This window comes from Dendropsophus ebraccatus, chromosome 6, assembly GCF_027789765.1.
Source record: "Dendropsophus ebraccatus isolate aDenEbr1 chromosome 6, aDenEbr1.pat, whole genome shotgun sequence".
In the NCBI taxonomy this organism is placed as follows: domain Eukaryota; kingdom Metazoa; phylum Chordata; class Amphibia; order Anura; family Hylidae; genus Dendropsophus; species Dendropsophus ebraccatus.
This window is the reverse complement of record NC_091459.1, coordinates 142,419,576-142,437,569: the sequence shown is the minus strand read 5'-3', so window position 1 is coordinate 142,437,569 and position 17,994 is coordinate 142,419,576. Positions and strand designations below refer to the sequence as shown.

General features: G+C 42.8%; 1 protein-coding gene across 2 annotated transcripts in view; it reads right to left on the bottom strand.

Annotated features, from left to right (window-relative positions):
* NBAS (NBAS subunit of NRZ tethering complex) overlaps nt 1-17,994 on the bottom strand; it is a 445,751-nt gene that overhangs the window by 21,468 nt on the left and 406,289 nt on the right. The window contains exon 51 of one of the 2 annotated variants that reach the window (XM_069973153.1): nt 10,267-10,395. The exons of the other annotated variant lie outside the window; for it this stretch is intronic. Within the exon in view, the coding sequence (XP_069829254.1) occupies nt 10,267-10,395 (129 nt within the window). The remainder of the gene's footprint in view (nt 1-10,266; nt 10,396-17,994) is intronic. 2 annotated transcript variants of the gene reach the window in all.

The window sequence follows — 17,994 nt, the reverse complement described above, 5'->3', positions numbered from 1 at the left end:
GTCCATGTCAGGAACTGTGCAGAGCAGCAGCAAATCCCCATAGAAAACCTATCCTGCTCTGGACAGTTCCTGACATGGACAGAGGTGGCAGCAGAGAGCACTGTGTCAGACTGGAAAGAATACAACACTTCCTGCAGGACATACAGCAGCTGATAAGTACTGGAAGGCTTAAGATATTTTTAAATAGAATTACAAGTCTCTGGTGCTTTCTAGCACCAGTTCCTTTGAAAGAAAACATTTTTTTGCTGAACTACCCCTTTAATGAGAAGCAGAAAATCCCTGAACACAGACCCCCGGAGACCGTCCATAAAACAGGAGATAGTAGAAGAGCCTGACTCTGTGATTAGTGGAGTACTGCAGCCTCCTTTCCTCTGAAGACCAGCAATCTGTGCAGGGAATTAGAAACTCATTAGTCAGTATAGGCTTTTCCATCTGCAAGGGCAGAAAATATGACCCCCTCTCTACTTTTATAATCTCACATAAATTCAAGAACTCTGCAAAAAAACTGGAGTGCACCATATATTTTATAGATTTTTTCACTCACTGGTGAGATATATTGATACTGTGCTGAGATGGATGAATTAGAGAGCAGTACAAAAAATTGGTGCTACTTACCCTAAGATTACACTAATTTTTTTTTTAACCCCTTAAAGGGATTATACAGCGCTACAAAAACAGGCCACTTTCTTCCAGAGACAGCACCGCTCTTGTTTCCAGGTCAGGTGTGGTTTGCAATTAAGTTCCATTCACTTAAACGGAACCCCACCCAAACTGGAGACAAGAGCGGTGCTGTCTCTAGAAGAAAGTGGGTACTCTGGCCCGGGGGTAAAAATACCCCTTTAACAGCATTTAGTGACATGCTTTACAGCAAGACTCGTGGACATAAATGACAATAGACAGACTCTGTCCCCTTGAGATGAATGTGAGACATTACTGAGCACGCTCTATGACCTGTGAAGAGGTCATTCCACAGGGAGCTGCTATTGTCTCCTCTATCTACTGGTGTAACATGACGCTGCAATGCTGTACAGATCACTTTACAGCAGCCTCCTCTTATCACCACAGACACCACGGGAAGTCTCAGCTTAGTTTTAGCCCCAGTGGTGAGAATGAAAACTGCAAGATCTCAGGATTATTTTATAATATAGAGAGAAAAATGAAAAATTGTCACCCAAAATTCTTTAAAAATATGTTTAACATATAAACATTATTTACACAATAAGTCATTTTCTGATGACACTGTCCCTTTAAAGCTTTTTACCTGTTTAGAAAGTGAGCAGGGTTTAGTGAGAGGGCATAGCCGGGTAGCCAAGGTTTTTGGAGCTTGTCCTGTACCACCCATTAGACTGCTTGTAATGACAAAGGAAAAACCAAGGCCAGGTATCCATCTACAGACAGCTGTTTCGGGGTGTTGCCCCTCATCCCCCCATTGGGAACAAGGCAGATGTAATTAAACTAGTCGGCGGGGGGAACTGGACGTTGCCGAACGACCATGTGCATAGTATGGCTGTCGCATTCTAGATGAGCGAGTAGAACAACAAACCTGCATTAAATTTTGATGATTTAGGAGGTTGCAAAGACTTCAAAGAGAGATGAAAACCTGTCACCCAGATTCAGGGCCTGGCAACTCTGACTTTTCCTGAAACTAAAATCCCCTTTAAAAGAGATTTCAGGCGGTCAATGAGATTCGGAAAGGTTTTGAGGAGACGGCCGACGGAGATTCCAGCGAAGGGTTAAACAGAGTGTACAATGCTTCTTGTATCTTCTTCAATAAATGTCTCTATTTTTCGTATTACATGGCTGGATACTTCCCAGATCCCGTATACGTGTATGAATGACAATGCCAGAGCATCACAATCCGGGATCACTGACACCCACCAGGCTGTAGAATACTGGATATCAGGATGGTGACAAATGTGCATAAAAGAAGCCAAAAGAAAAGGAAAAAAATAAAATAAATCTAACCTAAATTATAGAATTTTTTTTAAAAAAATATATATATATAAAAAAAACCTGCAATGCGGTTTCTGACACTGCCATGAAATTCTCTAATTTCTTAGGGTCCATTAACACTACGGAATGAGTGCGGAAATTCAACTAGTGTGAACGGACCCTTACTATAGAAAACTGGCATGGTGCAGTTACCGCAATTGTAATGCAGTCTAATTAAAAGAAGTGATTTTTCATTTTCGCTGATTAACGATAAACGATTGCAAACGATCTGTGCTATCTGTGAATGAGGGACTGTATACTACACCGACCAGAGAGCTCCAAGCTCACGGCTACTACATAGGTGACAAGGAGTGTGACTTACAGTGAGTGTGGTCTTGGTGGGGTGTGGCCTAGTGTGGTTTGCTGTCACCCTTGTTTTTTTCCCAAAAATTTCCAGTTACAATTTTACAGTCAGAATACCACAAAAGGAGCATTACACATCCCAGTATCAGGTCCCCAGTATATTACACACCCCAGTATCAGGTCCCCAGTATATTACACACCCCAGTATCAGGTCCCCAGTATATTACACACCCCAGTATCAGGTCCCCAGTATATTACACACCCCAGTATCAGGTCCCCAGTATATTACACACCCCAGTATCAGGTCCCCAGTATATTACACACCCCAGTATCAGGTCCCCAGTATATTACACACCCCAGTATCAGGTCCCCAGTATATTACACACCCCAGTATCAGGTCCCCAGTATATTACACACCCCAGTATCAGGTCCCCAGTATATTACACACCCCAGTATCGGGTCCCTAGTATATTACACACCCCAGTATTAGGTCCCCAGTATATTACACACCCCAGTATCAGGTCCCCAGCATATTACACACCCCAGTATATTACACAGCCCACTTAGAGCAGGCTGTGGCCCAAGGATAGCACTCTACTGACTGACTGTATATACCGGTAGTTTGTGCCAATATCATGCAGCTGCACCACAAATAATCATACTGCTACCCCCTTCATCCTCCTTCTCCTCCATCATCATACTACTACCCCCTTCACCATCCTCCTGCTCCTCCATCATCATACTACTACCCCCTTCACCATCCCCCTGCTCCTTCATCATCATACAACTGCCCCTTTTATGCTCCTGCTCCTCCATCATCATACTACTACCCTCTCCATCAACATACTACTACCCCCCTCTAACTGGTGCGTTAGACCGTTGCTATTGTTATCAGGATTTTAGGTCATTCTTTACATCAATGATTGGCCGATCGTTGATTTAAAACATGACATATTACATAAAATTATCACCCAGGACAGCCGGTAATCGTCCAAGTACGACAGATAATCGCTACATGTAATAGAACCCTAAGGCTCCTTTATTTGGCACTGTGATAAATGCACTGAAAAACCCATGTCTGGCCTGTCCATGATTTCTTATGTAAGGGCCCCTGTATAACGCCTTGGCTGAGTGCCCCAATAAAAACTACCGCCACATTAGCATACTAGTACTACTACTATTGTGCGGATATATATTATATGCATATCATGTTGCTGGTACTTAGCACAAGTAATAACAGCATCACAGTAACATAATAAAGTTAGGGGCAGCGGCACAGCTATAGCAGTAAAAAGGCTTATCACCACCTTAAAGGGGTGGTCAAAGTTATTTTACTTGCTCCCAAAACTCGGCTATCTTCAGCTGCTTCATAGAAACTGAATAAAGAGGCGGGTCATGCGTCACCCTGCTACACCATTCAAGAGAAAGTAGTTAGGGTGCCATTATAGAGATCCCCAGAGGTCGGACCCCCTGCAATCTCATACTCGTCCCCTCTCCTGTAGATGGGGGACAACTAAAAACAACATTAGCAACCCCCTTTAAATTCCATTGCTTATGCCTGATACACTAAAATTAAGTTCGAATGCTCAGCTGTATATGGAGGTCTGTGCAGCAGCACTGACAGGAGCAGGAGGGTCAGACAGGTCAGAAAAGCCATAAAACAAGATGCTGCACTTACAGGGGCAAAGAATAACTGAGTGTTAACCCTGTCTTCCCCATCTGTCAGGACACTGTATGTGACACTGACCATGTCCAACAAGGGTTGAAAATAGATCATGTAACTCTATGTTAGACCATATAACTCTATGTTAGACCGTATAACTCTATGTTAGACTATATAACTCTACGTTAGACCATATAACTCTATATTAGAATATATAACTCTGTTAGCTGTATATGGAGGTCTGTGCAGCAGCACTGACAGGAGCAGGAGGGTCAGACAGGTCAGAAAAGCCATAAAACAAGATGCTGCACTTACAGGGGCAAAGAATAACTGAGTGTTAACCCTGTCTTCCCCATCTGTCAGGACACTGTATGTGACACTGACCATGTCCAACAAGGGTTGAAAATAGATCATGTAACTCTATGTTAGACCATATAACTCTATGTTAGACCATATAACTCTATGTTAGACTATATAACTCTATGTTAGACCATATAACTCTATATTAGAATATATAACTCTGTTAGACCATATAACTCTATATTAGACTATATAACTATGTTAGACCATATAAAACTATATTAGACCATTTACCTCTATGTTAGACCATATAACTCTATATTAGACTATATAACTCTATGTTAGACCATATAACTTTACATTGGACGATAAAACTCTGTTAGACCATATACTGTAGCTCTATATTAGACTATATTACTCTATATTAGACCATATAACTCTATATTAGACTATTTAACTCTATATTAGACCATATAATTCTATATTAGACCATATAACTCTATATTAAACTATATAACTCTATATTAGACTATTTAACTCTATATTAGACCATATAATTCTATATTAGACCATATAATTCTATATTAGACCATATAATTCTATATTAGACCATATAACTCTATAACAAGAAAGAATGGTTTTACCAGTCATAGTTATGGTCAGATAAGCATTAGAGCTGCCGGGCCTCCAGTTCCCCTCCCCTGCAGCCAATGGCTGGAGGAGATGTAGTTGGTATTACAGAACCAGGGCCGTTTCTGCCATGAGGCAAAGTGAGCACTTTGCCTCAGGCGGCAGATTCTCGGGTCCCTAAGGGGGCGGCAACTCGGCCTGTCATTTCAGTGAAGTCAGTCTGACAGTGTCGACCAGCTCACTGAATGTTGTGTTAGGTGCTCTTGGCGCGTGCAGCGGGCGGCAGCCTCCCTATCTACAGTATCTGCCCTCCTGTCAGTCCTCCCCAGCGCTTAGAATTATCTGGTTCAGGACCTGTGTTCTGTGCAGCTTCATCATCACACACAGGTCCTCAACCTCATCTGTGTTTGGAAGCTGGTGCGGTGTTTGCTGGGCTCTTGGTGCTGCTGTGACCTGTCAGGACCTTCCTAACAGTGCAGACTGCTGGTGTCCCCCCCCCCCCCCCCCACCCGACCACCACGCTGCTGCCCTTCTCCTCCTCCTGTGGGCTGGTGTCTGAGGCTGTGGTATGGTGACAGGGTCAGGGAGTGATGGGGTAAGGGAGGTCACTGGACCATGTAACAGAGCAGATTCCCCCTGATGCTCTGGACCCAGGTTACCCCCTGCAGCCCCATAAGCCATGTGTTTAGCGTATGTTCCCTCTTCACACTGTGTCATATCCCTGGGGAGGTCAGATTGTGGTTAGTTACCAGGGAATGGAGCCATGAGTTCTTGTGGGACGCTGCTAGTTACACTGCTGCCATGTTTCAGGCACTTGACCAGTACATTGTGTGTTCTATATTGCACTACTTTAATAAGAGGGCACAGTATGTGACACTATTATATTTAGGGGACGTGGTAGGGGGCACAGCATATGGCACTGCCCAGGGGATGAGTTGTGTTTGGCACTATTATAATAGGGGTATGGTATGTGGCTGCATTGCATTTAGAAGGTCCAACATGTGGCACTCGTCAGGGGGGACTATGTGTGGCAGCATTATGCTCTGGAGGCGCAGCATTTGGCAGTATTATATTCAGTTGGCACAGTGTGTGGCAGCGACTACATCATTACAGGGCGTACTAATTTTACAAAGCTCAAACAATCGTGTGGCCTATTAAAGGAATTAAGAAAAGCTAGAATCGGCCCTGTACAGAACATAACCATGGTAAGAAATGGTGATTGATTGGTGCTTTTTGTATTTTTATGCTTTGTCCGCAATATACAATTCAATGCAGAATAAAACAGAATAATTCACAGGTTAAAACAAGTGAGATGTTATTTTTAGGCCCTATCACCCATCCCTAAGTTCAGGATGTATAGAGTTTATACATAGAACATAAGGCTATGTATACATACACATATCACTACATATTTACCTCTACTAAATAAAGCAAAAAGTGTCCTCGGGGTCACAGAGGTGATAAGGTTCCGATCAGGATATGGAACCGTGCACTTTTGCTCCTTAAAGGGGGACTCCAACAAAAATCTTTTCTCTTTCAAATCAACTGGTTTCAGAAAGTTATATAGATTTGTAATTTACTTCTATTTGGAAATCTCAACTCTTCAAGTACTTATCTGCTGCTGTATGTCCTGCAGGAAGTAGCATATTCTCTCCAGTCTGACACACTGCTCTCTTCTGCCACCTCTGTCCATGTCAGGAACTGTCCAGAGCAGGAGAGGTTTTCTATGGGGATTTGTTACCGACATGGACAGAGGTGGCAGCAGAGAGCGCTGTGTCAGACTGGAAAGAATACACCACTTCCTGCAGGCATACAGCAGCTGATAAGTACTGAAAGAGTTGAGATTTCCAAATAGAAGTAAATTACAAATCTATATAACTTTCTGAAGTAGTTTTTTGTCAGGGTAACCCTTTAATGGGGGAAAAAACACTTTAATACAACAGAAAATCTTTTCAATGCACTTGTGGCTAGAAAGGTCTCTACCTATAAGGATGTGTGATATTTGTGTGCAGTCTTCACTTGACACATAAACAATACAGGTTCGGGGGCGGAGGACCTCTCAGGCTGATTGCAGAGAGCTGAATACAGATGTAAGAGAGACGGAGATGCAGGTGCCTTCAATCACAGCGCAAATGTCTTCTGAATGCCGCTGATTATGACTGCGGATGAGTCAGAGATGGCGAATACGGAACGCCAGGACGTCCGCAGGAGAGAAGACTGAAACCTGAGACGTAGAATCCTGATACCAGGTGTGTGCAAGAAAAGAGGAGAAATATACGGTGAGGGACTGTGGGCACTAATATGGTGTATGTGTATAGGAATAAGGATCATGCACCCTGCCCCCCATATGAATGACTACTCTATGAATACCATTTGGTGAGTCTTTAATTCACGGCCCCCATGATTAAAGGGGTACTCTGGCGAAAATATCTTCCTTTCAAATCATCTGGTTTCAGAAAGTTATATAGACTTGTAATTTATTTCTATTTAAAAATCTCCAGCCTTCCAGTACTTATCAGCTGCTGTATGTCCTGAAGGAAGTGGTGTATTGTCTCCAGTCTGACACAGTGCTCTCTGCTGCTACCTCTGTCCATATCAGGAACTGTCCAGAGAAAGAGAAGTTTTCTATGGGGATTTGCTGCTGTTTTGGATAGTTCCTGACATGGACAGAGGTGGCAGCAGAGAGCAGACTGGAAAGAATACAACACTTCCTGCAGGACATACAGCAGCTGATAAGTACTGGGAGACTTAAGATTTTTAAATAAAAGTAAATTACAAATCTATATAACTATATAAGGTTTTGCGCTGGAGTACCCCTTTAAAGTGTTCATCAGGTTTTTATTTGCCATGTACCCTCTAGATTATGGGTATAAAAATGGAATAATGCACTATGGTGCTGTGTGTATCTGTGTGTGTCTGACCTTTATTCTATGAGCGATATTACAAAAAAAAAAATAAAAAAAATATATATATATATATATATTTTTTTTTTTTTTAATTATTATTATATATATTTTTTTATTATTTATATATATATATTATTATTATATATATTTATTTATTAATATATACATATTAATAAATATATATATATAATAATAATAATCAAATATATATATATATAATAATAATATAAAAATACATATAATAATAATAAAAGAAAAAAAAAATTATATATATATATACACACACACACACACACACACACATACATAACCATTACTTGTGTTATTCTCCGCTGGAAACCACCTAAGTGAAGGAGGAGCAGGAACATCTCACTGCATCTTAAGGAATAAAACAGGACTTCTTCGGCTTTGGAGTGCTGCGGATCCTTTGGTCTATAGTGAAGCCCTGAGCCGAGGCCGTGACCCGCTGGCGCCCACAGCTTCAGGACTCTCTCTGAAGTGTTACTTTCCTTAGATTTCTATCTATCTACACTATAAGGGTATCGGGCCCCACCTCTTAATGGCTGAATTCAGATGTTTCCATCAATCCCATTGCCGCAGGTGTATAGCGTTCAGCCCCCACTGCTGCCGTCTGCCTGTACAATGATTTGTGAACAGTGGGTCATTCTATAGAGCTGACTGATATCCGCGTGGTACTGTAATAGGATGCCACCAGTTTGTGATACTTTCCTACTAGATTTTCCACCATCAGCTCTGGGCCGTATTACTGAACAGTGGAGGCTCCGCTACAAGGTGGAGTAACAGAGCGGGGTCACCTGAGGTGTCCAGTGCATAAACCTTATCAATAATACCTGCAAACCTCACCTGGCATCAAGATCAGCACAGACACTGTGACCCACCAGGAGGTTCATGAAATGGATTTCCATGGCTGAGCAGCTGCATGCAAGCCGTACATCACCAAGTACAATGCCAACTGTCTGATGGAGTGGCATAATGGAATGGACTACTACAGCAGAAGAGACATAGTGCCAGCTGTAAAGTTTGGTAGGAAGGGATAATGCTATGGGGTTGATCTGCCATGGATGGCCTAGGCCTCTTCTTTTCTTTAAAGGGAATACTCAAAGGGATACTCTGGCAAAAATATTTTTCTTTCAAATCAACTGATTTCCGAAAGTTATATAGATTTTTAATTTACTTAAATTTAAAACTCAAGCCTTCCCATACTTATCAGCTGCTGTATGTCCTGCAGGAAGTGGTGTTATCTCTCCAGTCTGACACAGTGCTCTCTGCTGCCACCTCTGTCCATGTCAGGAACTGTCCAGAGCAGCAGCAAATCCAAGCAAATCATAGAAAACCTCTCCTGCTCTGGACAGTTCCTGACATGGACAGAGGTGGCAGCAGAGAGCAGTGTGCCAGACTGGAAAGAATACACCACTTCCTTTAGGACATACAGCAGCTGATAAGTACTGGAAGACTTGAGATATTTAAATAAAAGTAAATTACAAATGTTTATAACTTTCTGAAACCAGTTGATTTGAAAGGAAAACATTTCAGCCGGAGTACCACTTTAACACCAAGACGATTATCGCTTCCAACTTTGTGGTACAAATAAGGGTTCATTCCTTTTCTCAATCAGCATGACTGCGCCCCAGGGCACACAGCAAAGTCCATAAAAACATAGATGGGATCTGGTGTGAAAGAGCCTGACAGGCTGTGACCTCAACCCCATCTAATGTTCCTTCTACAGCTGCTAATTATCCACAAGGACAGTTTCTAGAACCGCTCCATTGGCCGACAACTGGCCCGTGCACAAGTGGCAGCGATCAGCTGATCAGCGGGGAATCACCCAATCCTCGCCTGATCTCATCTTTTATGCGACGGTAACCGGGAGATGTGCGGCTGCACAACAATACAATGATCATTAGTGTGGCCCGCTGGCTCAATTACTCCTGCCTTCTGAACTTTCCGACCCATATCGGGCTATGTAAAAGGACCCTAACACTTTTGGGATAAGCATGGACAGAGCCTGGACTCTCCCCAACATCAGAGCCTGAACTCACAAACGCTCTTCTGGATGAATAGAATGGGGGGGGGGGCTCCAAACACCTCCAGTATCCTGTATATATAAGAGTGGGCGCTGTTATATCTGCAGATGGGGACCACCTCCTTAATGATCCCTACAGATTTACAATGAGATGCCCTGTAAGCTCCTATATGTGTGTGTGAACCACCTACATAATGTCAGCTCCTGTATGTGTGCCAGTGCTTTACCCCATGTCTCCTATCGATCTCTTTCTTCCATCTCTCTGCCGCTATATTTACCACCATCCATCCATCTCTACATCCCTCCATCCTTGTAGAATCCCCCTTATAGACATTACGATAGTGTGAACGTAGTTTGATCGTTCACTATAATCACTGGCCGCCCATACACTGTGTCAGGCCATGCGCGGTGCTCGGCCTCTCTCCTACCTCGGTAACTGCGGTTAGAAGCTCCAGCGCCTTTGTATGGAGACGGGGATCGCGGCTCTCGATGAGTAACTTCAGTGATGTCAGCAGCAGGTCGTGCTCCAACAACAGCGAGCAGATGGCGTCTATACACTGCAAGACAGAGAGTGAAAGTCAGGATTGTGTGGATACCAGGAAAGAACGGCCAACAGGCGTTTACTTTATCGTTGTTTCATTCGGTTTCATTTCTTTGATTTGATCCTATTTTCAGGGAATAAAAAGGAAAACTAAGTTGATATTTGGAATAAAACAAGGTCAAACAATGAGGTTAAATGCGAGGAGAATATCCTGCGAGAGCAACATGGCGTACATCAATCTGCGGACTGAGGACTCTAATAAGGCCGGCGGCGTAAGATAATGTGATACAATGTACAATACATATAGTACAAAATAACACCTATACGTCTATAGGACCACCTCACTCACCAAACCAACCAGTGGGCAGCTCCGGAAACCCGGCCCAATGACTAAAGGCCCTATTCCACGGGACAATTATCGTTTGAAAAATCGTTCGACCGTTCGTAATTAAACGATAATCGTTTTGTATAAAACCAGACGATGACTATACGACCAACGAGAAATCGTTCCAGTAACTTCCTGGAATTTGAAGCTATTTTTATTGTTGATTGTTTGCAAATCTTTCACACATCAATCGGTTTAATATGACGTAATTCGGTTCTTAGCGGTAGCAACGATAGGACGGCCGCAAGAACGATCATAAGTAACGAACATCGTTCCATATCATGGGTGAACGATTTCAGATCGTTTGCATTAGTGGTCGTTTGAGATCGTTCATCATGAAAAAATCGATTTGTGGAATAGGAGCCTAAGGGAGGGATGGGGGAACCTTCAGACCTTCATTCTGCGTCCTTACTGGAGGACCTTTTTAAAGGGGTTGTGCAGGCAGACAAAAGGTTATCCCCTACCTTTACTGCTTAGCACTCAGATTCTGGGGAGCATGCCTATACAGCTACATTGAAGGGATATTCCACTCAAACATAACTTTTGATATGTTGCTGCCCATGGTGAGACTAATAATTCCTTCCATACTTGTTATTATCTATTCAGTCTCCTTCCCCCAGTTCTCAGTTGCTGCTTTCTGCTGAATACACAAAAATCTGTGTGTGAGCATTTCTGTCTCTCCCCCTCCTCCCCCCTACCTTCTGAGACAGATGATGTCAACAAGTCCCTGACTGGCTGTATCTGCAACATTGTAGCTTCTTTGTAATGCTGGGAGGGTTATTCTGAGGTCAAGTTGCTGATGAACTCACTGTGATTACTCCTCCTAGCATTACAAAGAAGCTACAATGTTGCAGATACAGCCAGTCAGGGACTTGTTTACATCAGCCGTCTTGGAAGGGAGGGGGAGACAGAGAGAAAAACTCACACACAGATTTTTGTGTCTTCAGCAGAAAACAGCAGCTGAGAAGTATGGAAGTAATTATGGAAGGAATTATTAGTCTCACCAAGGGCACCAACATATTAAACGTTACGTCTGTGTGGAATACCCCTTTAAATTAAGTAACTTGAAGCAAAGTTACTATCACATGGATATATGTAATGGAGTACACATCTGCTGCTTTTAGTAATGTAACTTAAATCCCTGCACTGTTTTGCTTCCTTCATGGATCTTATTACTTTCTGGCTCCTCTCTGCACATGGACCCTGTGGCTACTGCCATGCAACAGTGCAGACACTTTCCCACAACCCCTATTCTTGCAGGCTCTGTGGAGTCCAACTGCCAGTACTTCCTGGAGATTGCAGTTGAACTGAGCATGCCCGACCACCTTAGGGGGTGGTAACCAAGAGCAGCAGGTTACCAAATCAATGCAAGCACATGGTAGATAAGTTAGTCTTTATGTCTCTAGTTTCAGAAATACTTGTCTATCTGATATATGTTTAATTTCCCATAATGCATCAGTTTAGACCTTGACGGGACAACCCCTTTAAGTACCTGCTGAACTCAATGTTAATCCAGAATAATTAAATTATAGCAGAAAAATAATTAATTTGTCTTGAAGTGACTAAGATTTTGGAGTGAAACAAATCACTAGATGTTTGATGGACTAAACCAAGGAAAAAAAAAAATGGAGATTTTAATCCAGAGACACTTCAGCACTCATTTGCCAGTTTAAAACTCTGAAAATAGTTCCAGATTGAAGGACCTAATTAATTCCATCTGCTTTTTCTGCATGCACAGCCTGCATTTAAATAGGTTATTAATGAAGGGCACTTCCAAGGCCAGGCAGATCCGATGATAAATACGAAACCCTTTGAACAGAGTTACCTCGCTCGAAAAAAAAGTTTCAGGTGTGAATTTAAATTATTGAACACCATATAGACGGGAAACTGTGATGGAATAATAGGCAGCAGGAGCCGCGCCGGAGAGACCGAGACAACCTGTTCTCAGTTCAAAGTTAGGGCAGGTCATTATAGCGCCGTGTATTAGAATATCCACCGGATTACATGGACAAATTGCTTCCAGGTACAAAATAACATTCTATTTAAACTGATGCAATATTAAAGGGGCATGCAAAAACCCAATAGCTGGATTACCACAACTCAATAGAGAAGAACAAGGACTATTATATTGTTGTGGTAAAAGAGTAGAAGATAAAGTGTGAGCGCAGCTGGTGCTGTTCACACAGTGCTGACTGCCACACAGAGGAGCTGCCTGCTCAGCCAATCCCTGACCGGGGCGGGTCATCACTGAAGACAATGATTGGCTGCATGGGTATTTTTTATGTGCTGGTTGGGGAACAAAAAGGAGTAACTGCAACGTCAGGAGATCAGTGGAGGGTGAGTACAGTTTCTTTCTCCTCTCCGGAGACAATTCATGTATAAAATTAATGCTCTAATCATAGAGATAGCCCAATGCCAGGGAAAAGAAAATTCTGAATTGTTGGAATTGAACTTATCAATCCTTCGTTTACCTGGGAGATAATCCTCATGATGCCTAGGTCTATGGAGAGGCTAGGAGAGAAAGCTGCTGGATGAAAGGGCGTACGGCGCTACTGTATAGCCCTGATCCAACACTTCACCGAATCGAATGTATAATATGTCTGGCACCAGATAGACAAATAGACAATAGGAAGTGTCATGTTCTTAAAAAAAAAAAACCTCACATTTTCCCATAGAAAAATCATCATCTGGTCCCTCACAGTTCCATACTGCAGACGTCTTTGAGAACAACTGGAGGTCTCTTAAGCCCCTATTACACGACCTGTCAGGTCAGCGCTCGCTTGCTCTTTGTCCCCCTCCCCCCCCCGCTGTCAGGCTATAAGAAGGGGTGGGTAAGGTGGGCAGCCCATAGGAGACAGCGGCGGTCTGGGGTTTATCCACACTTCCTGCTTTTGCATCAGCGTGCGTTCGCTCAAGTTCCGGCCGGTCTCTCTGGGGATGTGAGCGGCATCAGCAAATAAGGGGCGTCCAGAAGGCGTAGGGGGTGACGCGCCAAATAGACGGACCAGAAGAGGAAAGTCCGCCAATCAAGCCTGCATAAATTAGATGACGCATTGACACAAAATGGCGCCGGGACGGAGACCAGAGGGGTTGACCGTCAATACAAAGGTAGCTGTATGCAAACTTCTGTCGGTGACTAAAACGGGCATAGAGCAGGTGATAGAGGCAACATCCGTGGATCAATATAACATTGTAACAGCTTTGGCCTGCTGATGCATTGCTTAGCGCCGCACTACCCCTTTAATATTCATGGTTTTGAGGGGGGGGGGGGGGGGGTAAATTTTTTAAGTTTTTATATGTCCTGTACTATCAATCAATTAAAAGTTAAATACTAAAAACTGGAAGTCTGTAAGAAGTTCGTAGGCTTAAAACTCCTGAATATCAGGGAAAACTACAGTCAATTTATCTCTGCCGCAAGGTAATCACATTGTAATAGTTGTTGGAGGATTAGAGGGACAGGATGACAGCTCTATTATTGCATTTGATAAGAACAGTTATACACGGCCGAGACAGACAGAGGCAACGACGAGCGGAAAATAGAGAAGACGACTGTACCGAGCAGAAACATAAGGCTTTATAGGGAATCGGGCCGCTGTGTATGTGATGTGGGGCTGCAGACCCCAACAATCAGGACATAGGGGATATAAAAAGCTATAGCTAAGTATATTGTACTCTGTCTATATCAGCTATCAATCAGACTATATCAGTCCAGCGAAAAGTGTCCCTTTAAGGCTTGGGGTACTTAATATGTAAAGGATTTCTTAAAGGAGAAGTCCAGAGGAAATTAAAATTTACAGTAGGCAGGAACATAATAAACAAGCATTACTTACCTCTCCCCGTACCACCAAAGCGCCCAGTCACAAGCTCCGGGATCCAAGCCGGAACTTTTTCCCCTGAGTTCCGATACTGTCACGACTAATGGACTGCACGCTCAGCCAATCAGTGACTGCAAAGGTATCGCGTCCTAGTCATTGATTGGCTGAGCAGGCAATTAACCAATTTGTGATGCCGCTGGAGCAGGAGATCCCCAGGCCTGGTGGGGGGTCTCGGAGTGGTATGAGAAGAGGTAAGTAGGGCTTGTTTATTATGTTCCTCCCTGCCTGGTGGAAAATATTTATTTCCTCTGGATTTCCCCTTTAAGAAATATGTGCGCCCAATCTATACTAAGAAACCTGGTCTACTAACTTAACTTTTTCTTGCTTAATGTTAACAGTTTCTATTCACAGATAAACTCAATTTGGTTCCTAGACTGGAAAAAATTACGTTGTTAGTAGTTTAACCATCCTTGAAAGTGCAGATTATAGGGGGAAGGAAACCCGATCGTGAAAGAAGAACATCAGGATTTACTAAAAAGAAAAACGGCCCACTAGCATGGATCAGCATTTCTATGTAATTCATAAGCAGAGAAGAGCAAATCTTTCCTCAATTACAGTTTGATTTTTGTTTATTAGGCTATGTTTACACAACGTACGGACAAGGGCCGTTGTTTGGCACATTTAGAAACAATGGCCGTTGTATTGAGTGTCAAAAACGCCCATTATTGCATTGAAATCAATGCGCAGCGGGTGAAAATAAATGACATATCAATTATTTGAATGACCGTTGAACGTCCGTTGTTTGCATTGACTTCAATGCAACACATTTCACCATAAAAAGAATGGCCGTTTTTAATTGAACACAACGGCCATTCTTGCCATGAAGTGTATATTGTGCGAACTTCGCCTTAAGATGGATGGAAAAGGCTACGCCTCCACTCATGCCCCTGACCACGGGTAGCCGATAGACCCCAGTAACAAGGTCTGTTTCCAACATGGTCTCCACCACACGTGGCTCTATTTTTCTTTTAGATCTGATGGAGTTTGTAAGATGAATCTGACATCCATAGGAACAAATGTATTTTATGTTTCTTCTAATTGGGCGACGGGAAGATTTGCTTCTCACTAATCAAACATTGAGGACTTCCTCCAGCTTCACAAATGTGATGACTGACGGCCATGGATGATGTCCGACCTTTATACGTCTTCTATTTGTTTCTTTGCGTTCGCCATAAACAATTTATAATATTAAAGATAATTATCGCTTCATAATCAACTTCTACAAACAGTCGGTGGTCGGGATATTTAGCAGAAGAAGGAAGAAAACACTTCTAATGTTAAAGTGTAACCATCATTTAAAATATTTTTGCAGAAATCAATAGGACAAGCGATTTTAGGAAACTCTGTAATAGATTTTATTAGGCAATAAAAAGCCTCTTTCTGTACTTAAAAAGCTGTTTCCCAGCCTCCTCCCCCCCACACACACTTCTTATCTGGACATTATCAGGCAAAAGAGTCTTCATTACAGAAGAGCAAAGTGAAGACGGGTTCTGCTGTGTCCATTATATTCTATGTATAGAATACATAGAGGGGCTGAGGGGGATGAGTGAGCAGGAAGAGCAGAGAAGCAGCCCTGCTGTTTGGAGACTGTCTGGGCACATAAAACACTGGATTCACAGGTCAGACTGCTCAGTGCTTATCTGGGATCTTGGTGAGAGAAGATTGCAGGATGATGCATTGTGCAGGGCTGCCTTTTCTCCTCTCTGTGCTCACTCATGCCCCTCGGCCCGATCATACTGTAGTAGAGACAGAAATCCTGCTACTTCTGAAGTAAGGAAAGAAGGTAGAAAAACATCTTTTTGAGTACATAAGGAAAATCTTTTGCTTAATAAAACCTATTACAGAGTTTCTTAAAATCGCTTGTACTATTGATATTTATTGAATTCTGAAAAGTGACATTTACATGACAGCTACACTTTAAGTAACACTGTACGGTAAGGAGTGTGCAGCACTGACTGCATTTCAGAAATTCTTCTATAGGATCTATTTCCACTTTAAGTGCTTTAAATGAGTTTATACAGAGACACAGAGATGATTTTTCATTATTGATCCATGAGAAAACAGAAGCTTACTCATGTGCATGCTCTTCTATTCTTCAACTCCATCATATATAGATAAAGCATTCCATGTACCTCTCCAGGGGCTCTATGAACATAAAACCTCTTGTTCTTCTCATTGCCATGGCAGCTATATTCATATGGGGGTAAAAAGTGCCTGAGGAACGTCATCAACGTGTCTCATGAATGGTGACGGCTCTGGAATAAGCCGGTGTGGTCACCGGTGGCACTTGAGGCTTGGTGCTAGACTGCTACCCACTCACTGGATCCCTGCACAGGGGGTGACTATTTATTTGCTTAGAAGAAAGGTGCGCCACATCATCATCACCATTTGATAAAAGCTGTGCATTGTCCCAAATGTTTCAGAGTCCCATTGTTGCACCCTAGATATGGCAGATTGACGTTAAGACAAACCAAGCCCACAAGGTCATATGCACCAGTGACCTACTAAGAGGTGCTGCTTATACCTTTAAAAAAAAACTTTTACCATGTTTCATCAAGTTTGACCAGTCATGCTCTGGCTGTTCAGATCCTCACTGATCATTAGATATAGTTGGGAGACAAGAGCATTAAAGCATCTCTATTCCCACTCGGTGCACGAGAAAAAGATGCACAGAATTCAATTCAAAGTCTATGGGCCTGCCCCAAGCACAGAGAAATGGTGAGGAGAAACAGAGGTCAGCTGTGGACTGAACATCCAGACCATGACCGGTCAAGAGATTTTTTTTGTTTGTTTTTTTTCCCCCTAGTGTTGAGCTTATCTGAGAAAATATTCGGGTTTGACAATGTTATCCGAACTCAAACACTCTGTGATTGATTCCCCATGGCTGTAGAAATTGGATGGCGCCCCAGGGAATCCTAGAAAACATCAGGTTTTCCTGGCAGCCCTAGGGCAGCTTACAACTTCTGCAGCTAAGGGGAATCAATCGTTGAGCGTTCGAACCAAAACATTTTGAAAAATCCACTCAAAACTAATGAAAACTATTTCCTACTGGAGTCATTCTTTAGGGTACTATTACACCAAACGATAATCGGCCGTACATGGCCGATTACCAGCCGCTCCGGGCGATAATCGTTTAGTGTAATAGGTTATGCTATAAGGCACGCACAATGTTGGCTCATCATTGTCTTAAAAAACAATAAAAAAAAAAACAATCACAATAGTGACGGTCTGCTCGCCGTTGCTCTGTGTAAAGACCGCCGCTCTTTTCTATGGGCCACCTGGACTATCTGGGCTCCTCCCGTGGCACGAGAACGAGAAACAAGCGAGTCCTGACCTGACAGGTTGGCGCTCCTTT